Source organism: Leptonychotes weddellii, chromosome 5 (assembly GCF_054177405.1).
Source record: "Leptonychotes weddellii isolate Sample4059 chromosome 5, ASM5417740v2, whole genome shotgun sequence".
Classification (NCBI taxonomy): Eukaryota; Metazoa; Chordata; class Mammalia; order Carnivora; family Phocidae; genus Leptonychotes; species Leptonychotes weddellii.
The window spans coordinates 145,519,539-145,544,292 of NC_138373.1; the positions used below are offsets into that span (position 1 = coordinate 145,519,539).

The 24,754-nt window shown below is 42.3% G+C and overlaps 2 protein-coding genes across 6 annotated transcripts in view; both read left to right on the top strand.

The window, feature by feature from the left end:
- The window catches only part of TCP11L2 (t-complex 11 like 2), a 65,623-nt gene extending 60,036 nt beyond the window's left edge, over positions 1-5,587 (top strand). For all 4 annotated transcript variants that reach the window (XM_081822343.1, XM_081822344.1, XM_081822342.1 and 1 more), the window contains one exon: positions 3,140-5,587. In XM_081822343.1, the coding sequence (XP_081678469.1) occupies positions 3,140-3,381 (242 nt within the window). In that variant the 3' untranslated portion in view covers positions 3,382-5,587. The remainder of the gene's footprint in view (positions 1-3,139) is intronic.
- A 7,063-nt stretch (positions 5,588-12,650) lies between these two features.
- Positions 12,651-24,754, top strand: part of POLR3B (RNA polymerase III subunit B) — a 105,537-nt gene continuing 93,433 nt past the window's right edge. Inside the window, exons 1-5 of one of the 2 annotated variants that reach the window (XM_081822348.1) lie at positions 12,651-12,902; positions 16,441-16,473; positions 19,575-19,631; positions 19,826-19,890; positions 23,007-23,082. In XM_081822348.1, coding sequence (XP_081678474.1) covers positions 12,831-12,902; positions 16,441-16,473; positions 19,575-19,631; positions 19,826-19,890; positions 23,007-23,082 — 303 coding nt within the window. In that variant the 5' untranslated portion in view covers positions 12,651-12,830. The remainder of the gene's footprint in view (positions 12,903-16,440; positions 16,474-19,574; positions 19,632-19,825; positions 19,891-23,006; positions 23,083-24,754) is intronic. The other variant, XM_081822347.1, reaches the window with a different exon arrangement.

Below are 24,754 nucleotides of genomic sequence, written 5' to 3' on the forward strand. Positions count from 1 at the left end.
CCAGGACCCTGGGATCATGACCCGAGCGCCCCTGAAAGAGTTTCTTTCTTTAAACAATCTTGCAGGAAAGTGTTTGGACTATATCTGTGATAAAAACAGACCTGGGCTCCTGAGAATCAGGCAACCAGTCTAACAGGAAATTTAGTACACAATTGACTAATTTTCTGCTTGCAGAAGGCTTGGAGTAAATTAAGCACTCAGAGGAACCTGGGGACATAAGAAGGACCAGTTAGGGGGCACCTGGGTGGCTCAGCCGTTAAGAGTCTGCCTTTGGCTCAGGTCATGATCCCAGCGTCCTGGGATCGAGCCCCACATCGGGCTCCCTGCTCGGTGGGAAGCCTGCTTCTCCCTCTCCCACTCCCCCTGCTTCTGTTCCTGCTCTCGCTAACTCTCTCTCTGTCAAATAAATAAATAAAATCTTTAAAAAAAAAAAAAAAAAGGACCAGTTAGCCTTGGTTTTCCTTCCCTGTTTGTGGTACCCATAGTCTGCCTTCTTTTGTTCTTTTTTTTTTTTTTCAAGATTTTATTTATTTATTTGAAAGAGAGAGAGGGAGAGGGCACAAAGTGGGGTAGGAAGGTGGGGAGAGGGAGAAACAGACTTTGTGCCCAGCAGGGAGTCTGACACTGGGCTTGATCCCGGGACCCCAGGATCATGACCCAAGCCAAAGGCAGACACTTAACCAACTAAGCCCCCCAGGTGCCCCTGCCTTCTTTTGTTCTTGATGTGCTGTTTATTTAGAATGGGATTACAACTCCCACTGTGTTCTTAGCCTTTTATTTATTTATTTTTTTCTTTTTAAAGATTTTATTTTTATTTATTTGAGAGAGAGAGAATGAGAGACAGAGAGCATGAGAGGGAGGAGGGTCAGAGGGAGAAGCAGACTCCCCGCTGAGCAGGGAGCCCGATGTGGGACTCGATCCCGGGACTCCAGGATCATGACCTGAGCCGAAGGCAGTCGCTTAACCAACTGAGCCACCCAGGCGCCCCTGTTCTTAGCCTTTTAAAAAGATAACTAGAAAAGGTTTCTTTCAAATCAGCTTTTTTCAAATGCATATGAAAACTAGGGAAAAATTATTTATAGATTACCTGCTATGTAGATTATTTGCATGCTTGTAGCTATCTCTGTTTTTTAAAAGTAATTTTCAGTTGTATAGGTGATACTTACACGAATGATTTCTTCTTGTTGACAAATTATGAGTGATGCCAAGTCCTCTTTGACTGCCCACCCCATTTCTCGCTGACTCTGTTGGATGTATTCACCTTTCTGGAGCTTTTTCATTCCATTCTCACTTCAGTTCAGTCAGTATCTGTGATGTGCCTGCCACGTGCCAGACCAGGGATATAAAGATAAAAAAGACACAGCCCTCACCCTCAGGCAGCTCTACGTCTAAGAAGAGAGAGAGAGACATACGTTCTCAAGTAACCATAATACGGCATGATTGTGTGACGGATGTTAGGGAAAGCCACAGAAAGGAAGTAACTTTAGGCTTGGCACTGAAGGATGTTTTGGACTTCGGGCAGAGATGAGATGAGAGGGAAGGGTCGTCCAGTAAGAGCAAACAGTTCTGGCTAAGACAAGACATGCGACATTGGGAACTTAGAATTCTAGGTCAGACCTAGCTGCAATGTGTGACTTTTGGGAGAAGTGTTTGGAGACAAGAATTTCATTAATGTCATCATGGTCCATATCCTGTGCACTGTGTTCTCTTTAGTAAACTGTCCTTTGTGCAGTTTCCGTTTCCAAAAGAAGTCCTTGAGGCAGTGTGGCCTGTAGCGGGTCTGGTCTGTCCGGTAGTATTGCAGCCTCATTTACTTACGCATTTCGTCCTTTTGTAAAGTCGCCCACATGCAGTTGCATTGAAGCAGGGAAGTAGGAGGATGGAGAGGACGGACAGCCGGAGTGCCAGTTGGGGCAGCCCCTCCTCAGTGCCTCCAGATTGTTGGCCATAGGTGGGGCAACTGTATAATTTATTATCCAAACCAAGACACTTTTTAGAGCATTCTTGTTAATTATGCCAGCACAGCAGGTGTAAACTCTGACTGTCCTGGGAAAACCTGGATGTGTGGTCACCCTGGTCATGTGGTAATTTGGGCCCCCAAGTTTGCATCTCTACGTTTTTCAAGAGGAACCAGAAATTTGGATTTCTATGTGAAATCCCCTGATTTTAAAGAGTGTCTATTTCTAAACCCCCCACCCCCCCAAAAAAAACATTGTGGGGGGTTGAACTAGCAGTGCCAGTTTACAAACTCAGCTTTCATGTACATGACTAAAATCATGGACATTAAGTATTAAGTCTTTGTAGAAGAGTCCCTGTCCTACTCCCAAAGTGCTCTACGTTTTTTTGTCTGCATTGCTGTGTAACAAGGCACCTCAAACTCCAGAACCTAAAAAAACCCCACAAATACAGTGTTGTTCACAAGTCTGTGGGGCACCCGGGTAGTTCATCTGGTCTTGCTTATGCAGTCAGCTGTGGCTTGGGTAGGTAGCTCTGCTGATCTTGCCTGGACTCTCTCAAATGTTTGCAAGCTTGTTGTCTATAGGTTGGTCTAGGACGGCCTCCGATGGAACAGCTGGGCTTCCCTCGGTGTGGTCTCTCATCTAGCCCAGGTTTGTTCACGTGCAGTGGTGGGTAGAGAAAGCAGATGTGAACCATGGCACTTGGAGTCTCTGCATGCAACTAGCATACCGGCACTTCTGCCACATTCTCTATCAGCCAAAACAAGCCATAAGGCCAGCCGCAGTTCAAGACACGGGGAAACAGTCTCCAGCCTTCGATGGGAAGAGCTGCAAAGCTACCTCATAAAGAGCATGGATACAGAGAGGGCAAAGAATTGAGAATATTACTGCAATTCACGTACCATAATTACTATTCTTTTTTAAGACTGTATTTATTTGACAGAGAGATAGCACAAGTAGGCAGAGCAGCAGGCAGAGGGAGAGGGAGAAGCAGGCTTCCCGCTGAGCAGGGAGCCCGACGTGGGGCTTGATCTCAGGACCCTGGGATCATGGCCTGAGCCAAAGGCAGCCACTTAACTGACTGAGCTACCCAGGCGCCCCCATAATTACTATTCTCATTTCTTTTTAAAAATCATGTTCTTTAATAATGGGACAGATAAAGATATCTTCTTTTTCTCCAGATAAACGAATCCAACTATACATGAAAAGCCTACTTTGTCTTCCAAGTCCTCAAAAATGCATGCCTCCCGTGCCAGGAGGCCTTGCCATCATTCAGCAGGAGCTAGAAGTGCTAGGCTCTCAATATGCAAACATTGTGAATCTCAACAAACAAGTGTACGGACCATTTTATGCAAACATACTTCGAAAGCTGCTCTTCGGCGAGGAAGCCATGGGGAAGGCGGATGCCTCATCTTCTAACTAAAGAGGAACTGACATTGGATGCGAGGTTGGAAATCCAGCACTTTGGTACCCAGTCTGTTTCCACCAGGGGCATTACAGATGCAGCACATTCTCCGTCCTGTTCGTGGTGCAGTGTTAGCCTGAATTTGTGAAATCCAGTAATATTAGCGTTGCAGAAAACATGCACATCGTATAGACCCTATTCATGCATATTTTCAAGTTCAAAAGAGATGTTTTTAATGGACAGAAAACAATTTGTAATTATATTACCTATATAATACTTGTAAGGTTTTCTTAAGTATTCATATATGGCTTATTCATTCAACCTTAAGGAGTTGTATTTCCTCACTTGTCACTATCAAATCTAATGATTTTTAATTTTGGTACAACTTCTTAAAGGGTTGGAAGTCGTGAGAATAACCAAGGGGATTGATGTTCTGAATAAATGATGTGAAGTAAGCATAATTGTATTTGAAATGTACAATTAAATATTATTAATGTGTAATAGAAACTTACATAGTAAGTCTTCAAATTCCACAAATGTACCAAATCACATTTTATATTACCAATTGTCAGTATTTGTCTAGAACTTAAATTTATTAAATATTTTAAAGCTATGTACAAATTTTAGATAAAACTTGTTCATGTAGTGAAAATAGAAAAAAAAAAAAATCCCTTCTAAAATTTTATTCTAGAGGTTGGTTTTTCTGCCTGCAATTTATCCTGCCCTCTGAGAGAAACAACTTTTGCACAAATATCTTAGTGAATGTCCTTGCATTTCTCAGGCCATAGGTAAGGTTTATATAAGATTTTGATATTTTTACATAAGGCAGGAGTGGTTTGAATTGATTTATTTATAATAAGGGAAGTTAACAATAAAACCAGATCCCCAGGAGATCACTGTTCTCAGTGAAGTTCACATCTGAAAAAGAAATAGTTGAACTTTGGATTTTTTTTTAACCATATAACTTGCTAGCAAATGCCCCCTGTGTTGATTAAATTCTTACCCTGCTGTGACCAAGATGCTCTTCTAAGTATCATTATCATTTGACATTCTTGAGCATTAAAGCAAAACTCGGCCAAGCCGGCACTGGCTGTCATTGGGATTTTAGAGAAATCGGCTTGTCCTGGAGTTGAATACTTCTTTTGAAATGTTAAGGGAAACACTCCAGTCTGGGCAGACTCGGTCTAGAAAGTACTTTATTCCCATCAAACACATTTTGGTTATTTTGTTCTCTAAGGACTCACTGAATCTTCATAGTCTGGTGGGGAAGAGTGGGTAGGACGTAAAAAGGAGCATTCCTTTCTTTCTTACCTCCTTTTCCTCACTATGACTTCCACCATTATGGTGCTAATTATTTTATAAAGTTCTAGGAAATGATTGTGTGGGTAAATCACCTCCGAACTTTACATTTTGGAGGGATCTGCCAAAATTTGAGGAAATTTTGAAAGTCCTTTTTTTTTTTTTTCTCACAATGACCAATATATAAATCAGCCATTCTATCCATCTGAGCAGCTGTGTATAAGTAACTTTTCCTGAAGAGCACATCACTGGTCTTACCCGTTTTCCGCCCCCTCTTCCTATATTTCCCTTCTGCCCGTGTAGTCCTGTGCTTAGAAACTATAAGGTGCTGAAGATTTTTGTTTTCATTTTCACTTAAGTTGAAGTAGTTTTCAACTCTGTTCACTTTGGAGTATGGGTGGCAGGGAGGGTCTGACATGGAAAAGTAATATGTAGTGTGACTTCTTGTTGCTTTCTGAGGTAAACTGTATACTTAACAGGAAGACCAGGTGGTGTACTTTTTTATCATCAGATTGGAATCCAGCTGGTATTCTTATATACTTGATTATATTGCAATTGCCAGCAGGAAAACAATGTGCAGACATTTTTTTTAAATGCATTTTAAATGAAGGGCATTCTGCAGCTTTATTTTTCCTTTTTTAAGTCCCAAAGTAAATCTCAATGTCTCAAGTCTGGATTTAAGCAACTACATTTATTAGGATTTTAAAAGCATATCCCTTAGCATGTTGTTTTGTGTTTTGTTTTGTTTTTTTGTTTTGTTTTGTTTTACTTAAATGTTTACTTCTACTTTTGAAGTTTTCTTAACGTGGTCTTCTTTTGTAATGTCAATTTTATTAAACACCATACACACATTTTCATTCTTCTGCTAAAACATGTATTGTGTGCACTAGTTAAATTTTAAAACATTAAAAATTATTTCAAGATAGCCAGTGTCTCTTTGTTTCCTAAACCACCTTTGGGTAGCTCAGGGCTGGATATTGTACAGTCTTTATTGTAGTTGTTCTAGAATGATTCTTCCGGTGATTGTCAGAGCCTTAAAGAGATCAGGTCATAGTCACTCAGTCAGTTGGTCAGTCAACAAATACCTACTAAGTATATACTATACGCCCAGAGGTATCCTATGTGTTGTGATACACAGTGACTAGACAGACACTATCCTCAAGAAGCTTATAACCTAGTAACAAGGACAAACTTGTGAACCATCACAACAAAGTGTAATATGGGCCATAAAACAAGTACACATAGTGCTAGAGGTAATACCATCAAATTCTATTTCATGGAGATCATTCTTGAGCTACAACAGGAAGGATAGGCAGGAATTGCCAAGGGGCTAAGAAAGGGGAAGGCACAATAGGCCAAGGGCATGGTGAGTACAGTGGTGTGGAGAAATGGCAAGCCAAGGGCCAGCACCCAGTAGAAAAGTAAAAGTGAGGGGAGGCGAAACGAGAGAGGTAAAAAGGTTCTGGGATGTCATGCTAAAATTTGTGGGGTTTGTCCTGAAATAGATGAAGAATTTGAATCTTTTGAAACAGGAGAGGGTTATGTTTTAGAAATTATGTATTTGGAAATTATGTTTTGGAAAGATTACCCCGGCAAAGAACAGTTGCTGTTGGTGCTGGACTATTCCTCTGCATGGAGTGTGTACACATACATGCACTCACACATGAACACAGGGTTTAAGGAGCAGAAATGGACCCACACCAACTGAAGCAGAAAGGGATCTTATTGCTTAGCTATAAAGTACCTCACAGAATCTTCTTAATCAATCAGGCTTGGAAAATGGGTAGGAACCAGGGCAATGCAAGCTACAGGACTCTGGCCAAGCTGGATTCAGTCTTATGGCTTCAGAGACTGATTTCTCAACTGTCCTTGCTTCTTTGCTTCATTTGCTCAAGATTTAAAGTCCCAGATACCAACAAGCAGAAGAATCTAGACCAAGTGCCCGGGCTCTGATTTGCAGGGGATGGAATGAGGGAGTAGCTGACCCTTAGACTCCCATGGTCCCATCACAGTCACCCAACTAGAGATGTCTTCCAAATGGAGAAGGTTTGTTGAGGAACAGAAAGAGAAGAAGAAGAAAAAATCCACCATCATGTACATTTGTGAGGTCTTTAAAATTTGAATGTGAGCAATGTGTGAGCTCACCCAATCTAGCATTGCCTCTGAGAATAACACCATAAGATGATTCAAGGAAGGGTATAGGCATGTGAAGTCAGCCTTTATTGGTGTGTGCAGATGAACTGTTGAACAAATAGCTCCCCATCTCAGTGGCCTCATAGACCCACATTTCTCAAATTACAGTTCAAAGCAGTGGGTAGGTTGGTGGGCTCTCGGGGAGGTGCTACTCCATTCAGCCCTTCAGAAGCCCAACTTCCATCCATCCTGTGACTGATGTCCCCCTAGCTCTTCAAAGTCTCCATTCACTCAGAAGATAGGGAAAGAAAAGGATTGCCCACTTCCACTGATGGTTCATTGGCCAGAATTCAATCACGTGGCCTCGTCTAACTGCAAGGGAGGCAGGACAAGGTGCTGAGGAAGAAGAGGCTGATTTGGATATATTGGTCAGTATTAGCAGTCTCTACCTTGGGTCCTTCTAGCTTCCTTAAATAAGGCCCATGGATCTTCTCTTCCTGAAAAAAGGTTTAAAGCCATGTGCCTGCTCTGGTCTTTGACTAGTAGTTCTCCAGAGCACTGTGTTGAGAGGATTTTGAAGCCAGGTCCAGGATAAGCAGTAGAGAGCGCTGCGTCCGCGTGGCGAAGTATGCACCGTTGTGCAACATATTTTTATTTCTAACTCGAACCCTTCTTGAAACTGAAGCTCAGCCTGTTCCACCTCTGGGGACGGTAAGTTCCAAAATTTTCCACTCACTGTTTAGTGAAAGTTAACATGGGACTGAGAGTCACAAGACCTGAGTTTGAATTCACTTCCTCTACTTAATAGCTGTATGAACTCAAGCCAGTTTCCTTAATTTCCTTACCAGTTTCCTACCCTACCTCACAGAGATGCTGTGAGAATCAAATGAGATAATGTATTCAAAATCGTCTGCAAACTCCAAAGCATAATGTCATCAGAATACGTTAAAATAACTGTAATTTATTAGTCCTAAATCTCTTTCAAGCTTCAGGAGGTTTTAGTACTGTGAGCTGTGATGGTCAAGTACTTAAATACATCAGAACAGAAACGGTCATGTCCCATCAGAACCACGGTTCATTAAGCCCAGTATTGTCACTGGCAGAGAAGCTCAAGGGTATGCAGAGGCAGCAGTAATTGTCCTTGGTGACAGCTGCAAAGCAAAGTGACAAACCCAACATGTTCTAATTGTATCTAGTAATCATTTATGATTTGATCTTTTATTTTTATTTTTTTTAAGATTTTATTTATGTATTTGACAGAGAGAGACACAGCGAGAAAGGGAACACAAGCAAGGGAGTGGGAAAGGGAGAAGCAGGCTCCCCGCTGAGCAGGGAGCCGATGTGGGGCTCATCCCAGGACCCTGAAGGCAGCCGCTTAACTGAGCCACCCAGGCGCACCTGATTTGATCTTTTAGAAAGTATGCTTGTATTACTGACTTGTGTCCTCTTGTTCTCTATTTTTGGGGTGAAGCTTTCTCTTTCTCATCTCTAAGCTTACTATGTTAGCCTCTTTCAGATTTCAAGGGAAAGGGGCCGAGGGATTTATTGCAAGGCTTTATAAAGAAGAAAACCCAGAATCTGTCTTCAGCAGCTGCACTGGCAGGCAAGGAATACTCTAAGCACTTCATACACCTGACCTCCTATAACTGCACAACACCCTGGGAGGCAGGCTTTATCACCATTTCCATACAGGCAAAATGAGACTCCAGATTGGCCGAGGAAGTTGTCCAAAGTCACAGAGCTGGTGAGTGTCTTTGAACCCAAAGAGTCTTACCCTGGAAAGTGTGCTCTTAAACGACTTGCTATATAGGTTTCCTAAGGTCATCCAATCAAAAGTATTTCTCACGGCTTCCAAAAGCTTCCTTGGCGTTTTACTTCTCTGCTTCTTTCTGTGGCTGCCTTCCCTTCTGGTCCTTCTTTTTTTTTTTTTTTTAAAGATTTTATTTATTTCAGAGAGAATGAGAGAGAGCACATGAGAGGGGGGAGGGGCAGAGGGAGAAGCAGGCTCCCTGCCGAGCAGGGAGCCCCGATACGGGACTCGATCCTGGGACTCAAGGATCATGACCTGAGCCGAAGGCAGTCGCTTAACCAACTGAGCCACCCAGGCGCCCTCCCTTCTGGTCCTTCTTAATGAATAACATCCCAGAGAGAAATGATTGGGTCTAATTGCCATTGGTCAGTATGGTCACTCCTCTCTCCCACTCTCCTGCGTTGGGTAGGGGTCTCATGCCTGACAAGCCACCTCAGCTCCCCTGCCTGGCTGTCTTTGGCAGATTCCTGGCCCTATCAGTTCTCCCAGTATGGCCAGATCTCATGACAAAATGCAAGGCTTTTCAAAGAAGGGGCTTGTGGGCGTGTCAGGCAGCAAGAGGTTTTTGGACCATCCACCCTTGCTCAAAATGCAGGTTGTTCTCTGATTAGAGGCTTCTGTCCATGTTCAGCCTCACCTTGCTGTTTGTGAAATGATGGCTTCATGGACTCCCTCTTTGCCCTTGCCTTTCCAGACTGAAGAGCCCATGTTCTTTCCCCAACATTGTTCTAGTCTTTGCTAGTTCTATTATGAATTTATTCAGGTTTAGAAATCAGGATCACGCATGTGTTCTCCCAGTCTGGATGCATCAAGATTTTGAAGAAGAAAGGACAATCCTTTTCTTTCATTTCTAGTGTCTTCATGTTGAAGCCTCTCAAAGTAAGGTCTGATTTCTTTAACATGGCATAAAGGCCAATAATTGCCCAGCCCCAATAGATCTTTCTAGTGTCATCGACAGACACTTCCCTATAGACAAGCCCTATGGAGAACCACACTCAATTGTCAGGATGTGGTACTGTGTAAAGCTCTCATGCCATTGCTCATGCTGTTTTTCTCTGCTTGAAATGTCTTCTGCCACCCCATCCATTCAGTGTGGTATTATGATAGAGCGGTTGAAAGCATGAGCTCTGGGGTCAGATATTTATGGATTTAAATTCCAGCTCTGCTTGGCAAATTTCTTAATCCCTATGAACCTTAGTCTTTTCTCCTGTCAAGTGGAGATAATCATACTTACCTCCCAGCAGTTGATCATTACAATCAGAGAATGCACACAAAGTGGTTATTCCAATGCCTGGCATAGAGTAAATGATCAGTAAATGGAAGTCCAGCTTGGACACCTCTGTTCTTCCTCTTTCTTTTGCCCCTATTTCCCCTACCCACTTCTCCATGGCATTGGTCACCTTCTCATCTGACTATTGCAGCACTTTATACTTAAGTGATAGCACTGTATTCCAAGATGTCAGCCATTTTTCCCTCCGAGATTTCCCTTCCCAAAATGCCCAGCCTTCTACTCAAACCATGAGTCTTTTTGCACTAATATCTCAAGAAAAGGATGTGACAGCAGGAAACAGACTGCTTCTGGCTTATTGGTTTTTAAAATTCAGTTCCTTAGGGGGCGCCTGGGTGGCTCAGTTGGTTAAGCAACTGCCTTCGGCTCAGGTCATGATCCTGGAGTCCCTGGATCGAGTCCCGCATCGGGCTCCCTGCTCGGCGAGGAGCCTGCTTCTCCCTCTGACCCTCCCCCCTCTCATGTACTCTCTCTCATTCTCGCTCTCTCAAATGAATAAATAAATATTTAAAAAAAAAATTCAGTTCCTTAGGGCATCAGAAAGAAGTCATGGGTTGACCTGGGGGCAAATGCCAATACCTGGCAGAGGCGGCGGGAGGGGGGAGGCAGGTGCAACAAGGGAAGGGTTGCAAGGATCATGGCAACTGGGGTCTAAGGGCCCTGACACCACTCAGCGCCAGCTAATTGTTCCCATGCAGGATTCTGGGACCCCTGCTACGATCCATCTCTTCTCAAGACAAACTAAAAAAAAAAAACAAAAAACAAGTTTTTTAAAACAAGAAATATCAAATTTATTAATACTCACTGCATTATTTTCTTTCAAATTACTTATTCAACAAAAATTTATTCAGGAACAAACATGGGTTAGAACCTGGGAATGCAAAGACAAAGGAGATAGTTCCTGTTCCAGGAGCTCCGGGTCTGAAGAAGAGCCAGATGCATAAACAGAGGATATGGTATCCAGCGATATGTCTTATGTTGGACAGTGATTCCCAAAGTGTGATCACTGGGCCAGCAGCATCAGCAACACCTGGGAACTTATTGGAACTACAAATTTACAGGCCCCAGCCCAAACCTGCCTAATATGAAAATTGAGGTTGTTTTAAGTTCTCCAGCTGATTCAGACGCTAAAATTGGAGAACCACTTTGAGCGTGGAAAGCCAAGAGGACTTTGGAGCAGTAAGCCAACACATCTGGGCCAAACTTGAGAACTCTGCCATCTAAAAATCACCTCACAATCCCTTCCATGCTAGATTCTAAATAGGCTGCTCTCCGGTAATTCACAAGGATGATACAAAAGTGAAAGTGTCTCTTTAAGTAAACTGTAAGATCTTCAAGCACAGGATTAAGATTCTTTTAATTAGCTACTTCAAGTAAATTTCAGTGCCTGTATCTCCTAAGAATTGCTAATTCAGAAATTAAACGAACAGCAGGCAAGGGTTATACATTCACAACGAGAAAATGGCAAATGTATATTTACAAATTTTCATAACTTACTATGGCAAAATATACAGAAAATTTACCATTATAACCATTTTGGAGCATGCAGTTCAGTGGCCTTAAGCACATTCACTCTGTTGTGCAATCCTCACCACTGCCAATTCCACAAATTTTGCATCTTCCCAAATGGAAACTGTGTACCAGTTAAACAGTTGCTGGTATCTTTAGCCCTGTTTTCTTCCAATGGGAGTTTTTCCTATTGATCTGTATGAGTTCATTTTAAAATAGGGCTACCAATCCAATACTTTGTTTTCTAACAACTTGTGTTTTTAAAGAACTCTATTCACGGTGAATTTAAAAAATCTGTTCAGAAAGGGTGCCTGCACGGCTCAGTCGGTTAAGTGACTGCCTTTGGCTCAGGTCATGATCCTGGGGTCCTGGGATCAAGCCCCAATGTCGGGGTCCTTGCTAAATGGGGAGACTGCTTCTCCCTCTGCCTCTCTCCTGCTTGCGCTCACTCTTTCTCTCTCTCAAGTAAATAAAATCTTTTAAAAAACCTGTTCAGAAAATTTTACATTTTCATGGAATCCTAAAACTATGGTTACAATTATATTACCAAATCTATGAATATTTCCCTTTAGGTTTTCTGTGTTGCTGTCCTTGAAGACTTTCACAATCTCAATCTTACGAACATACTCAACTTACATTTTCTTTTAAAGTTTTAACATTTAAATACATAAGCCATAAAGGATTTACTTAGATTTTTTTCTAAATGGCTAATCAGCTCTTCCAGTATCATTTATTGGATAACCCGTCTTTGCCTGATTTAAAATATATTTTCATATTAAATTTCTCTACATCCTGGTATTTATTCCCGGATCTTTTCTCCAGTCCTTTGAGAATATAACATTGTCTTAATTACTGTCCTGTTTGCTCTACTCTCTAGTGAGTTAATCCCTCCTCAATTTAGGTCATTTTGATGGTTGAATAATATTCCATCACACATAGGTACCATAATTTTTTTAACCAATTCCCTACTACTAAGCATTTAAGTTTCCTATTTTTCCATACTCTACAATGTGTAGTTTGGGTTTGGATTAAACGAATCCTCTGCCTCGGTGGCGCAAGTTGCGCAAATTATCCGTTTACCCTTTTCTTTGACTTATTTAAAAAATTACAACCAATACGCTTTACTGGTCTCAATTATGGAATAATTGGCACTAAACCTGTCCGCCGGTTAAGATTAGCCGGCAGAGACCTCCAAGCGACAGCAGGGGGCGAAGTTTCCCAGCTTTGCCCCAGCCACATCCGGGTTCCACCGCAGGTTCGGGCCGGGAGCAGGCGGAACGTTTCTGTCACACCACCAATTAACCTGAGCGGCGGGGACCATTTAGGCCTCCGCGCACCGCTCCTCGCGGGTGCTGCAGTTTACTTGGGGGCAGCGCAAGCGGGCGTGGGGATTCTCCTTGTTTCTGCCTTCGTCGTGGGCAGCGCACCATGGACGTGCTTGCGGAAGAGTTTGGGAACCTGAGCCCGGAGCAACTGGCTGCGCCCATCCCCACTGTAGAGGTGAGAACAGCCGGCGGGGAGCGGAAGGGGTCGCGAGCGTCCGCAGGAGGCGTTGCCCCGAAAGCTCTCGTGGCGGGGGAGGGGGGACAGCTCTGCGCATGCTCACGGCGCCGGAGTGGGTCTCTTCCGGAGCGGGCTGCCCGGTGCACGTGGAGGGGTCTAGCTCCGGCCGAGTAGCGCTCAGCTGAAGGTGGGCGGGCGGAGCAGCCCCGCGCACTGGCTGTTCTGGGCTGGGGGCCCCTTCGGTGTTCGTGTGTGTCGGGGCACGATTGGTCCTCGCACCCACCTGGGGGCACGTAGTGCATCTCCGCGGGGTTAGAGAGGATGCTTTCGTGAGGTCCCACATTTGCCCGTGGCGGTGAAACCACATCCTCTGAATTCCGGGCCAGTAATCCTTTTAACCATCCAAGTTTGGGCTGCAGGAGTATTTTAAACGCCCTGAACATTTAATCAATATCTTCTGAGTTTAAAAAAAAAATCTATTTTGGGGAGTAGCCCCATACCTTTCATCAGATAATCAGAAGTGTGCCCACCCGTGAGCTCCCTAATGAATAATGAAGTTCAGCTGTGGACATAATTCTTTCTGGAAAGGCACATACAACCCCTCTGGGCCTTAGTCTTTATTGGCATGGAACGGGGGAAGTGGAGAAATTGTCCAGGGAGAACTTTCAAGTAGAGGAACAGGACACTTGAGCACTGCTGTAGGTAAGATTGTCAGACCCTCTGTTTTTCAGGAATTGCAATCCGGTAGACCTAGAGTGAGGAGAAGCGGAGGGACAGAGATGAGAAAGGGGTAGTTGAGGGTCCTGACTAGGGACGGTTTTGATCTTCCATAGACCTCCGAAGGAGCGATGAGATGCTATTGAAGGGTTTAAGCAGGAGAGTGACATGATCTGTGAATCTACTGGATTATAAGAATTTCTTTATAATTATTTGGCAGATTAGTGAGGTCCAATATGATTAGTCCATCAGATTTAATCCATGAGTGCTTTGCAGTACACTGATGATCATCAGGCAATACTGGATTTTTTTTATTTTAACTCTTGGAAGAGTTAAGAGCCAGCATTTACTGACCACTTGCTATGTGACAGGCTCTGTCTAAGCCTAACGTGCATTGTATTATTTAATTCTCTGAAATAAGTACTATTTTCACCCTATTTTGCCAATGAAGATTTTTGAGGCCCAGAGAGGTTACGTAATTAATCCAGTGTCAGAAAGCTGTTAAGTGGCTGATCTGGATTTTGGACTCTGGCGGTCGGATTTTAGTTTTCATTCTTAACTACAGACTGACTGCTTCTCCGAAGACCTGAGGGATAAGCCTGAAGGATTTATATATATCTTGCTTGAATTTGCACAGTTGTGAAGGAACCAGAACCACTGTCCCAGGCTTCTGAATCAGGAATAACAATTCCTCTTCCTGGCCCTCTCGTGTCCAATCCACCATCACGTCTTAGGATCCTGCCTACTAAGTACACTTAGATCTGAAACTTCCCGCTATTCTCCAAGTTGGAACCATTGTTCTCTCTTACTTCCTAGGCTGCTGACTTGTCTCACTCCCCCCTGTTCTCTGCTCTGTAGCCAGAGCCATCAGTTTTATTTTATTTTACCATCAGTTTAAGTACACAACTATGATCGTGTTGCTCCCATGATTAAAATTCTTCAACCTCTGCCCTGTGCTCTTAAGAGCAAAATCTAACGTCTTAACCATATTTATAAGGTTCTCCTTGGTCTGGCCACTGTTTACTTCTTCAGTCTCTTTTCCCACCATTCCCACCTCCTTCCCAATTCTGCTCTGAGATCTTCTCTATTCGCATAGTTCCTTCTGGATTTTTCTCTCATTCCTCTTTGTAGATTTACATACAATAAAATGCACAGATCTGAAGTGTTCAATTACATTTGTTTTGACAGTTACATATACCCAAATAACTACCACTCAGTATAAGATCTAGAACATTTCCATCACCCCAGAAAGTTCCCTTATGAACCCTTTTGAACTTGATTTCTGTCATCATAGATTAGTTTTGCCTGACTCCCTGCTTTTTTTTAGCAGACTGACTTTTTTTAGAGCAGTTTTAGGGCCACAGCAACATTGAGAGGAAGATACAGACATATGTGTACCCCACCTCTCTTCCTTCTTGAAAAATGTGTTTTCCTTTCTCGAGGTTTTTGCTTCCCTCCCTGACCACTCCTGTCACTCCTCTTGCTGGATCTGCCTTCTGCTGCTCCCCTCTACATATTGGAGTGTTTGATCTCACTGCATGGAACTCTTCCCCATCCACGCTCCTTAGGTGATCTCATCCATTATGTGGCTTTAATTGTCCTCCATTCGTGGACCTCTCCGTAATTTGTATCTTTAGGCCACTCTCTTTCCAGGCACCAGACCCCTGTTTGTTGTCTCTTTGCCATCTCCCCCTGACTGTCTAATGGATATATCAAACTTAACATGCTCCTAGCCAAATTCCTGATAGCCCTTCCACACCTCACCCTGCTGCTCAGCAGTATCCCTGCCTCCTCCTCTCCATAAATGGCAACTCTGGGGGGTTGGTCCTGACTCTTCTTTTTCAGAGTCTCTATCTAATCTTTGATCAAGTCCTATTGGCTTTGACTGTGTCTCCTAACTACAGTTTCTCACTATCTGTACTGTTAACCATTGGCCTGGAGTATTTCAATAAACTCCTGAGTCATTTCTCTGCTTCTAACCTTGTCTGTTCTCAACCCAGCAGCTAGAGTGATCCAGTTAAGATGAGTCAACATCCCATCACTCTTCTGCTCAGAACCTTCTGATGCTTCTTATGTCACTCAGAGTGAAAGTCAAGAGTTTTTATAGCTGCTGCCGGGTCCTGTGTGGTCCTTAGGCCCTTACTCAGAAACTGTGTATCCTTACTTTAGACTTGTATCTAACCGTTTGTCAGATTTCTCATTAGCAGAGTAGATGCCATACATGAAAAGAGACTTATCATCTCAGCCCTGTACAACCTCAGGAAGGTATTAAAAAGCAGGCCTAAGAACTGGAGCAGTATGTGAGTTTGCAGGTATTTAATGTAGGAGATGAACATCATGTATGCAGTCCTCATCAAAGCAGATCCTTTGATGAGATGAGCTTTGACCAGACACTAGCTGGGAAAGAATGGGAAGGAGAAAGAACTCTTTTTGGGCCAAGAGATCCAGCTTCCCAGGACTCTGAAACTAACTTTCCCTGTCTCAAACTGGCAAACCCAGCTTGCTCAGGAGGTGTCATGACAATAAAATAATGTATGAAAAGTGCTTGGAACCTTAACTCATTAAAAGATTAAAGTATATTCTGTTTAAGAAATAGGTGGTATATGTGTGTGTATATATATATTTGAATGCACCCACACACATCTAGGATTTCCATAAAAGTGGTTACAATTTTAAAATTGTTCTTTTCATTTTGTTTTACTTTTCTTTTGCTTTCTGTGATAAAGTAAGTCATTTTTGGTAAATTAAAATAACTTCTTATAAAAATATTGCGGTTGCTGGCACAGAGTGCTGATACCCCTGTTGTTTTGGTTTGCAGGAAAAATGGAGGCTGCTTCCAGCGTTTTTAAAGGTAATTTGTTTAACATTTAATAATAGTCGGTTATTTTTCAAATGAAAAAAGTTAAATTCGTCTTTCTTAAAGATTAAGTGTTTATCACCAACTAATAATTTTTGACTTTGCACAACTCTGTAATTTGCTCTATTTTAGAAATAGAAGGAATTATAAGGCAGTTTCCCTGACCACATGTAAGGGGCTGGTTGGGAGAGTGGTCACCTAATTTTAGAGATAGGAAGTAGTATACGCAGAGCAGAGTGGGGTTGGCAAAAGAGCGATGCCACAGGTGGTCAGAGAAGGTCTCCCAGACGAGGTGAGATGGAAACCCCATCCTGGGAGGACAGGATTTAAGTAGGCTGAAAGGTCTAATGCAGAGAGCACGCCATGATAAAAGCACTCAAGGGGAGCCTCCACAGCGTCTGTAAGGAACGGTGACCAGTCTGTTTGGCTGGAATGGATGAGTGCATAGTCACAGGAAGTGCTGAATATAAGGTTAGTGGAGGGCTTCAGTTCACTTTTAAAGAGCATAAGCTGAGACGTAGGGTGTACCGCAGTGATCGCTCACTTGACACCCATTAGGATGGCAGTAATCAAAGAGAAAGGTAATAAACAAATGTTGATGAGGATCTGGGGAAACTAGAACCCTACTGGTGGGAATGTAAAATATTGCAACCGCTTTGGATAGCAGCCTGGCAGTTCCTCAGATGGTTAAACAGAGTTACCATATAATCCAGCAATTCTGCTCCTACTTACTCAAGAGAAATGAAAACACATGTCCACACAAAAGTTGTGAACACATGTTCATAATAGCCAAAAAGTAAAAACAACCCAAATGGCCATCAACTGGCAGATGGATAAATAAAATCTGGGATATCCATACAATGGTTCTGCAGTGGATTATTATTTGGCAATAAGAAGAGATCAAGTGCTGATGCATACTACAACGTGGATGGATGTTGAAAGCATGCTAAATGGAAGCATGGAGACTGAAAAATCCGTAGAGGCTTATCTGACTTAGTTCTGTGTTGTAGGCAGAAGGGAGAGTGCTGGTTGTGGTTCTGGGGAGGCTGTCAGGGCCAGATTGCTGGCCAGATTTGAAAGCCACGTTAAGGATGTTGGCTTTTCTTCTAACAGCAATAGGAAGCTGTTAAAGGGGTTTTAAGAAGAGTGACCAAGAATGAAATAAAATGGTAATAAGGTCAAGGGAAGGGAAGGGAAGGGTTTTGTTTGTTGTTTTTTTTTTTTTAGTTACAACTTTTTTTTCTTAAGGAAGTATATATAAGCAGAGGAGAAAGGGTGGTATTTATGATTCAAAAAAGAGGAGACAAATGATGGCACACGGTCCAAGAAGAGAGTGAGAATTCAGTAGAGACTTAAGACTGGTCATTTCATTCATTCATTCATTCACTCAAAGTTGGGATTTTCCTTTACTCAGACCACCTTGAAATATATTTGCCTAAGAATAAAGGTATAAAGATTTTAATACATAACTAAAGACAGAAACGTAAAGCTTATAAGGCTGCCAACGCTGTTAGCCAACAGACTCAAGACTCAGTTCTTAGGCTGAGATGACAGCAGTGAAGAGGGACAAATGTAAATCCCTGTACTTGGTTTCGTACAAATACCAGATTGGCTGTGTTTGACTTAATAGCGTTGTTTTGTGAAGATAAGCATTACCTTTTGAGTTTTAGTTGATGAGTCGGTAACGTGGCCTTGATTTTTTTTTTTTAATAAATAGTGGTGGTGTGGTATCCAGAATGAGGGAGGCAGTAGCCCCATTGTATGCTGGTCAGACTGTCGAGAACCTTGTCAGTGAGTTCAGTGTGCCCATATTAGGAGGAACATTGACCAACTGAAGCACGCCCAGGAGCAGGCCATCTGCTGCTGAAGGAAGGGTCTGGAAGGCATGCATGTGAGACATAGTTGAATAGGTCATCCTGAATGTGACAACATGAAGGAGAATTTTAAATAAACGGACTAAGAGCAGGCCTTTCTCTCCAGAAGGACAGTTAAGTCCAGGAGGTGGAAACTGGAGGAAGGTAGACATCAGATCAGTATATAAGGTTGAATTTCTTTTCCCCAGTAATTAGGACTGCTTCTAAATGGGATGGTTGTTTTGTAAGCCAGTGAGATCCTAAATAAGGAAGTGTAGCTAAAGCAAAGGCTCTGATTATGTGTTAGGAATGTTCTAGTAGTGCTGAACCCATTGTGCTTGAAGATTAATATTTAAAAAAAAAAAACACGTACAGGCCTTCTAAATTCTAACACTTTGGAGCCTGTGTTATTGTTTCAGTGTTTTCCTTTTTTTTTTTTTTTTTAAAGATTTTATTTATTTATTTGACAGAGAGCGAGAGCGGGAACACAAGCGGGGAGAGTGGGAAAGGGAGAAACAGGCTTCCCGCAGAGCAGGGAGCCCGACGCAGGGCTCGATCCCAGGACCCTGGGATCATGACCTGAGCCGAAGGCAGACGCTTAACGACTGAGCCACACAGGCGCCCCGTTTCAGTGTTTTCCATAGCACACCACACTATGTCTGCACGGTTGTCTTTGACTTCTGAGATGAAAGGGCAGTCTCTGCTGGCTGGTGTCTGCTCTTAGGTTCCATGAGTTTCACCTGCCTTTCAATTTCAAATGCAGTGATTTTCAGTTTTCTTAATAAAGATCCTCATTTCCCCCCCTTGGTCTTCTATAAGTGATCTGAGTTTTGAAATTGCCCGGATAGGGTAAAACAGAAAAGAAAACAGGCGTTTTTGAGGGTTGAAGAAACAATGCTCAATTGCTGTATTTTGTTTCTTGGATTTTTGTAAGTTCAAAGTATTCAGAGAAAATCTTGCCTCATTTGTTAGCTTATGGGGAGTCATTAGGTATGTTCAAATACCCCTATCTTGAATTCCAGGGGCCGGATTGATTCTCAAGGAGGAAAATTTGAGGGTGTATTAGGATGGAGTAGAAATGGAATGAGCACACATAAATGTAAAGTTCTACTAAGTGATATTTGTGGATTTTTTTTTTCTCACTTTGGTTTTGAGAAGAATCTGAAGGTTACGTGTGGTTAGAGTCTATGACATAGTATGCTGTATTGTTGCTAACCTACTTTGTATTTTTTGTGTGTTTAGGTGAAAGGCCTTGTAAAACAGCATATAGATTCATTCAACTATTTCATTAACGTGGAGGTAAGCAGCAGGGCTTGGAAGCAGAGAGGGGTGCCTGGCGGGCTCAGTCAGTAAAGCATGTGACTCGATCTCGGGGTCGTGAGTTCGAGCCCCACATTGGGTGTGGATCCTACTTAAAAAAAAAAAAAAAAAGGTAGAGAGACTAGAACTGATGGAAGCCAGAGATGTTCCTAATGGTGCTCTTTCCCCTGCAGATAAAGAAGATCATGAAAGCCAACGAAAAGGTCACAAGCGATGCCGACCCCATGTGGTACCTAAAGTAAGGAATCAGCTACTATTGATTTGCTGCTTTGATTACATCTAATATTTTTTAAAGTGAATGTGGTTGTTACCAAAACTCTATCAAAATAGCTGTCTTTATCTGGTTCATAAGAAAAGTATTCAATTTTTAATTGGTAAACTAATTATAACGAGGGACGCCTGGGTGGCTCAGTCGGTTAAGCGTCTGCCTTCGGCTCAGGTCATGATCCCAGGGTCCTGGGATCGAGTCCCGCATTGGGCTCCCTGCTCCGTGGGGAGCCTGCTTCTCCCTCTGCCTCTGTCTCTCTCTCTGTCTCTCATGAATAAATAAATAAAATCTTTAAAAAAAAAAAAAACTAATTATAACGAGCTATGCTTGAGAGGTACTGAAACTATTAGGTTTAAACATTTTTTAGAACAATTTTAAACTTAGAGAAAAATTACCAAAATAGTACAAGGAGTTCCATATTATCCTTCACCCAGCCTGTGCTAATATTAACATCTTACATAACCAAACCACAATTAGCAGACCCAGGCAATTAGCACTCATACAATACTGTCAACCACTCTGCACGTCTCGTTTCAAGCTTTCCCACTCATGTCTTTTTTCTGGCCCAGGATTCAATCCAGAGCCCGACATGATGATTAGTTCTCATGTCTCTTTAGCTTCCCCCAGCCTGTGACAGTTCCTCATACTTTCTTGGTCTTTTATCACCTTGACACTTTTGAAGAATTCTGATCCATTGTTTTGTAGGACGTCCTTCGATTTGGGTTTGTTTGAGGTTTGCTCATGATTCAGTTGGCTTACGCATTTTTGGCACAGAATGTTTTGTGCCATCTTCCCTGCATTGTGTCAGTGGTTACAGGTTTCAGCATATTCTACTCTTGGTGGTTTTACCTTTGTTCACTTGATTAAGGTGGTATATGCAGGTTTTGTCCACTGTAATTTACTATTTTTCCTTTTTTTTTTTTTTTTTAAAAGATTTTATTTATTTATTTGAGAGAGAGAGAATGAGAGAGAGCACATGAGAGGGGGGAGGGTCAGAGGGAGAAGCAGGCTCCCCGCTGAGCAGGGAGCCCGATGCGGGACTCAATCCCGGGACTCCAGGATCATGACCTGAGCCGGACGAAGGCAGTCGCTTAACCAACTGAGCCACCCAGGCGCCCCTATTTTTCCTTTTGTAATAAGTGTCTTCGGGGGAGATCCTTTGATACTATGCACATAGCTTACCCACTAATTTTAGCATCAAGGATGGTTCTTATAACAATTACTGCTTGGTGAGGCTTTCTTGCCATCATTCCTAGTACGTTAGTGCTGGAATTCTATTGGAGGGAAGAACTTTTTCTATATCTCTTTAATTTTATTTATATTAATGTAAACTCATGTATATTTTAATCTATGGATCGTAATCCAATAGTGTCATTTTACTGGTCAAATTGTCCCTGCTTTGGCCATTGAAGAGTCTTCAAGTTGACTGCTGTGTCCTTTCAGCACACCCCAGGTAATTTTCAAGCACTACTTTACTTTCTGGTGCCGTGGGATGTGGTTGATGTGGTTTTTTCCCTGTGTCAGCCTGGAATCAGCCATTTCCCAGGGAGCGCTAGTCTCCTTTTCTGGACAATAGTGTTTAAAAACCAAGATAGGGATACTAAAGCCTTGGTGGATGGAGCAAGGAAACGTGTGTATAACTAACATGCATGCATACATTGGTATTTCCATATGCTATCCGTTTTTATATAAAAAACCAGCATACTGATAACTCCTATTTCAGTCCAGCTCCACAGGACTCATTCTAACTGACCTCTTTCCTTTTTTGTAAGATCTATCCCTAAAATGAGAAACCTAGCTCTCATTATCCACACTATTTGTACCTATTTATTCAGTCCTAGAATATACATAGTTTCAGAATTCCTAATTGATAACCTCTGTGAGAATAAAATTTACTAAGTAGAGTACAATATCTCTATATTGCTTTTTTTGTCTTTATCTCTACAGCATCTGAGCAAAATACTGTTTCCAAAGCTACTCAGACTCGTTTCCTTTCCCACCTTCTGAGTGCAGTCACATTACTCATTTGTAAGGCTGTGGCGTTTGTATTCCATTTTGGGTCCCCTTCTGCGTCCTGGTCGATTTTAATTATGCATTTGCTTTTTGAGTGTGTGACACGTGATTGTAAGAGACCTATAGAAAAAAGTATTTTCAGGAAGTTGTCACTCCCCTTCCAATTCTTTCCACCCTCTTGCCAGACACTCCCAGTAGGTCACCAGTCTCATTAGTTTCTGCTTTCTTCCTATTTCTTTTGCCATAGTGAGTGCATAGAGATGGTCCCTGATTTACAGTGGTTCAACTTAACAAGTTTTCAACTTTACGATGGTGTGAAAACTAGACCCATTCGGTAGAAGCTGTACTTTGAATTTTGAATTTTGAATTTTTCCAGGCTATCAATATGCTGCACAATCCACTTGTGACCCTGGGCAGTGTGGCCACAGCTCCCGCCAACCCCCCAGTCACAAGGGTCAACAGCTGACACATAATCATTCTGTTTTCCACTCTCTGTACAGTATTCAATGAATTGCATGAGGTAGTTAATACTTTATTTTCAAATAGGCAGGCTCCATGTTAAATGATTTTCCCCATATATAAGCTAATGTAATTATTCTGAGCACATTCACGGTAGGGGCCGGGCTAAGCTCTGATGGTTGGTAGGTGAGGTATATTAAATGAATTTTTGACTTAATAGTCTTTTCAACTGATGATGGGTTTATTGGCCTGTACCCCTGCTGTAAGTCAAGGAAGAGCTGTATTTTTTCCCCCCTTATAACCTCTTCTTTCTTACATGAATAATAGCTCTTTTCATTAAATATTATCTTCAGAGAGCTATCTTTCCAGTATTTTTAAAAAGAGATTTATAGTAATTTCTTAAAAAAGACTTTGATGGTATTTTCCTTCCTTGGCAGAGCTCTATGTACTATCACGTCAAGAAGATCTCAAATTATAATTTTTAACTTGTTTGTCATTCTTAGCAAGGTAAGTATTTGTCAAAGTATAATCCTTGTATTTGGGAGGAAAATAGCTTGTTTGTTTATATATTCTTTGAAACGGTATAATTGGTCATGGAATAATTTGTTTTTCAGGTATCTTAATATCTATGTGGGACTTCCTGATGTTGAAGAAAGCTTCAATGTAACTAGACCAGTATCCCCTCATGAGGTAATTATCTGCCTTACCATAATTGAATTTGTTTGCCTTAACTCACAGAGTCTTTGCCCTTAACATATGCTCTTAGAATGATTTAAAAACAGAGGGAAAATATCTCCTATGAGACAAAGATAACCAAAATAAATTAGCATTTATATAATAACTGTATTTAGAAGTAATTCAGCATGATTTAGTTTGTCATTGAATCCTAGTTAACGTGGGCTGTTATATAACTGTGTCCTGTCTGCGTCCCTGCTTCTGAGCAGCCCTTCCCTCACCCCTGCCCCAGCCAGCCACTTGTGCCTAGGACCATGTGCTGTGCTTTTGCCGAGGTTACTGAGCACATTTTTTGAGGGTCAGCAGGCATTGTTTTAGGCAGAGGAGACCAAGGGCAGGGCTCAGAGTCTGTTAGAAGACATGGATGGGAAGAAAATTTGAATACCAGGATTTTAGCAGAGCTGCAGACAAAGGGTTATAGAACAGGCTTGTTTATTGGCTTTTAACACATTCTAGATTCCTCTGAAAATTCTTCCACTTAGTGTCCATAATTTGGAATTGATTTAGGAAAACAAATGATTTTTGTAGATTTATGTAGTTTGTGTTAACGTAAAGCTAAAATGTTAAGCAATTAGGGAAAATGGAAGAGGAACCTTTCTTTACTAAACAATAAGTTGTTAGAATGTTAGGGTTGTTGTTTGAGCGACGTTAGATGGGAAGCATGGTCACGGAACCAGACATTTCACACAGCTAAATGTTGGTGTTACTTAATCACGGAGTATCGAGTGTCAGTTGAACATGTATTTTGTGCCTCAGCATTGAGAGAGACAAAAGAAATGAGACCCTCTCCTTCCTCAAGGAGTTCATACTCTGTGGCGAGAGTAAAATAACAGAGCACATGAAACAGACACCAGGGGTTGCTCACTGGAATGCCTGGAAGGGTGAGGTAGGCGCGGGAAGGGAAGTTGTGTTGAGTAGGAAGTGGCGAGGTTTGGAATGTTGGAAAGTGTAATAACCACTTTCACTTTTGCCACTTCCCCAGTCCGTTTTGCTGGAGTTTTCCAATTTTTTAAGAACTAGGCACCAATTAGCAATTTCCAAGTCATCTTCTGAATTATATTACCACGTGTAGAGTAGAGAGAAGACAAAGTATTTTGAGGTAGTTCGAGAAGCCTGAGGCCACAGTTGTCATAATCATTCTTCCTGATGTTGGAGAAAACACATGGGCATTATTTCCGTTAGGGAGAGAGGGCACGAAGATTTCTTGGAGGGATTTTGATTCTTGGAGAGACGGGGAGAGTGGGAGAGCAGGTGGTTGGGCAGTCAGGGGGCCCATGATAGGAGTGGCAGGTGCTGGCCCTGCAGATCCCCCAGCACAGCCCCACTCCTGTGATGACAGAGAGGCGGAGGGGGACCAGAGGCCCTTACGGGGTAGTTTGGGGCCCATGGAAAGGGTCCCCATTTTTACCACCTCTGTCAAATTTCATTTCCATTTGAAGGAGAGGAGTTTGTTGAAACACACAAATATTTGCCCATCATGGGCATTACATTAGAGGTAGTGCCTCTACCAGGCACTATTCTAAAAATACATATTTGTACTCTTAGGAATTAAAATTATTCCATTCCCTCTTTACATATGATGAGACCAAGGCGCAGAAGGGTTATTCAGAACTTAAGTGGTAGAGCC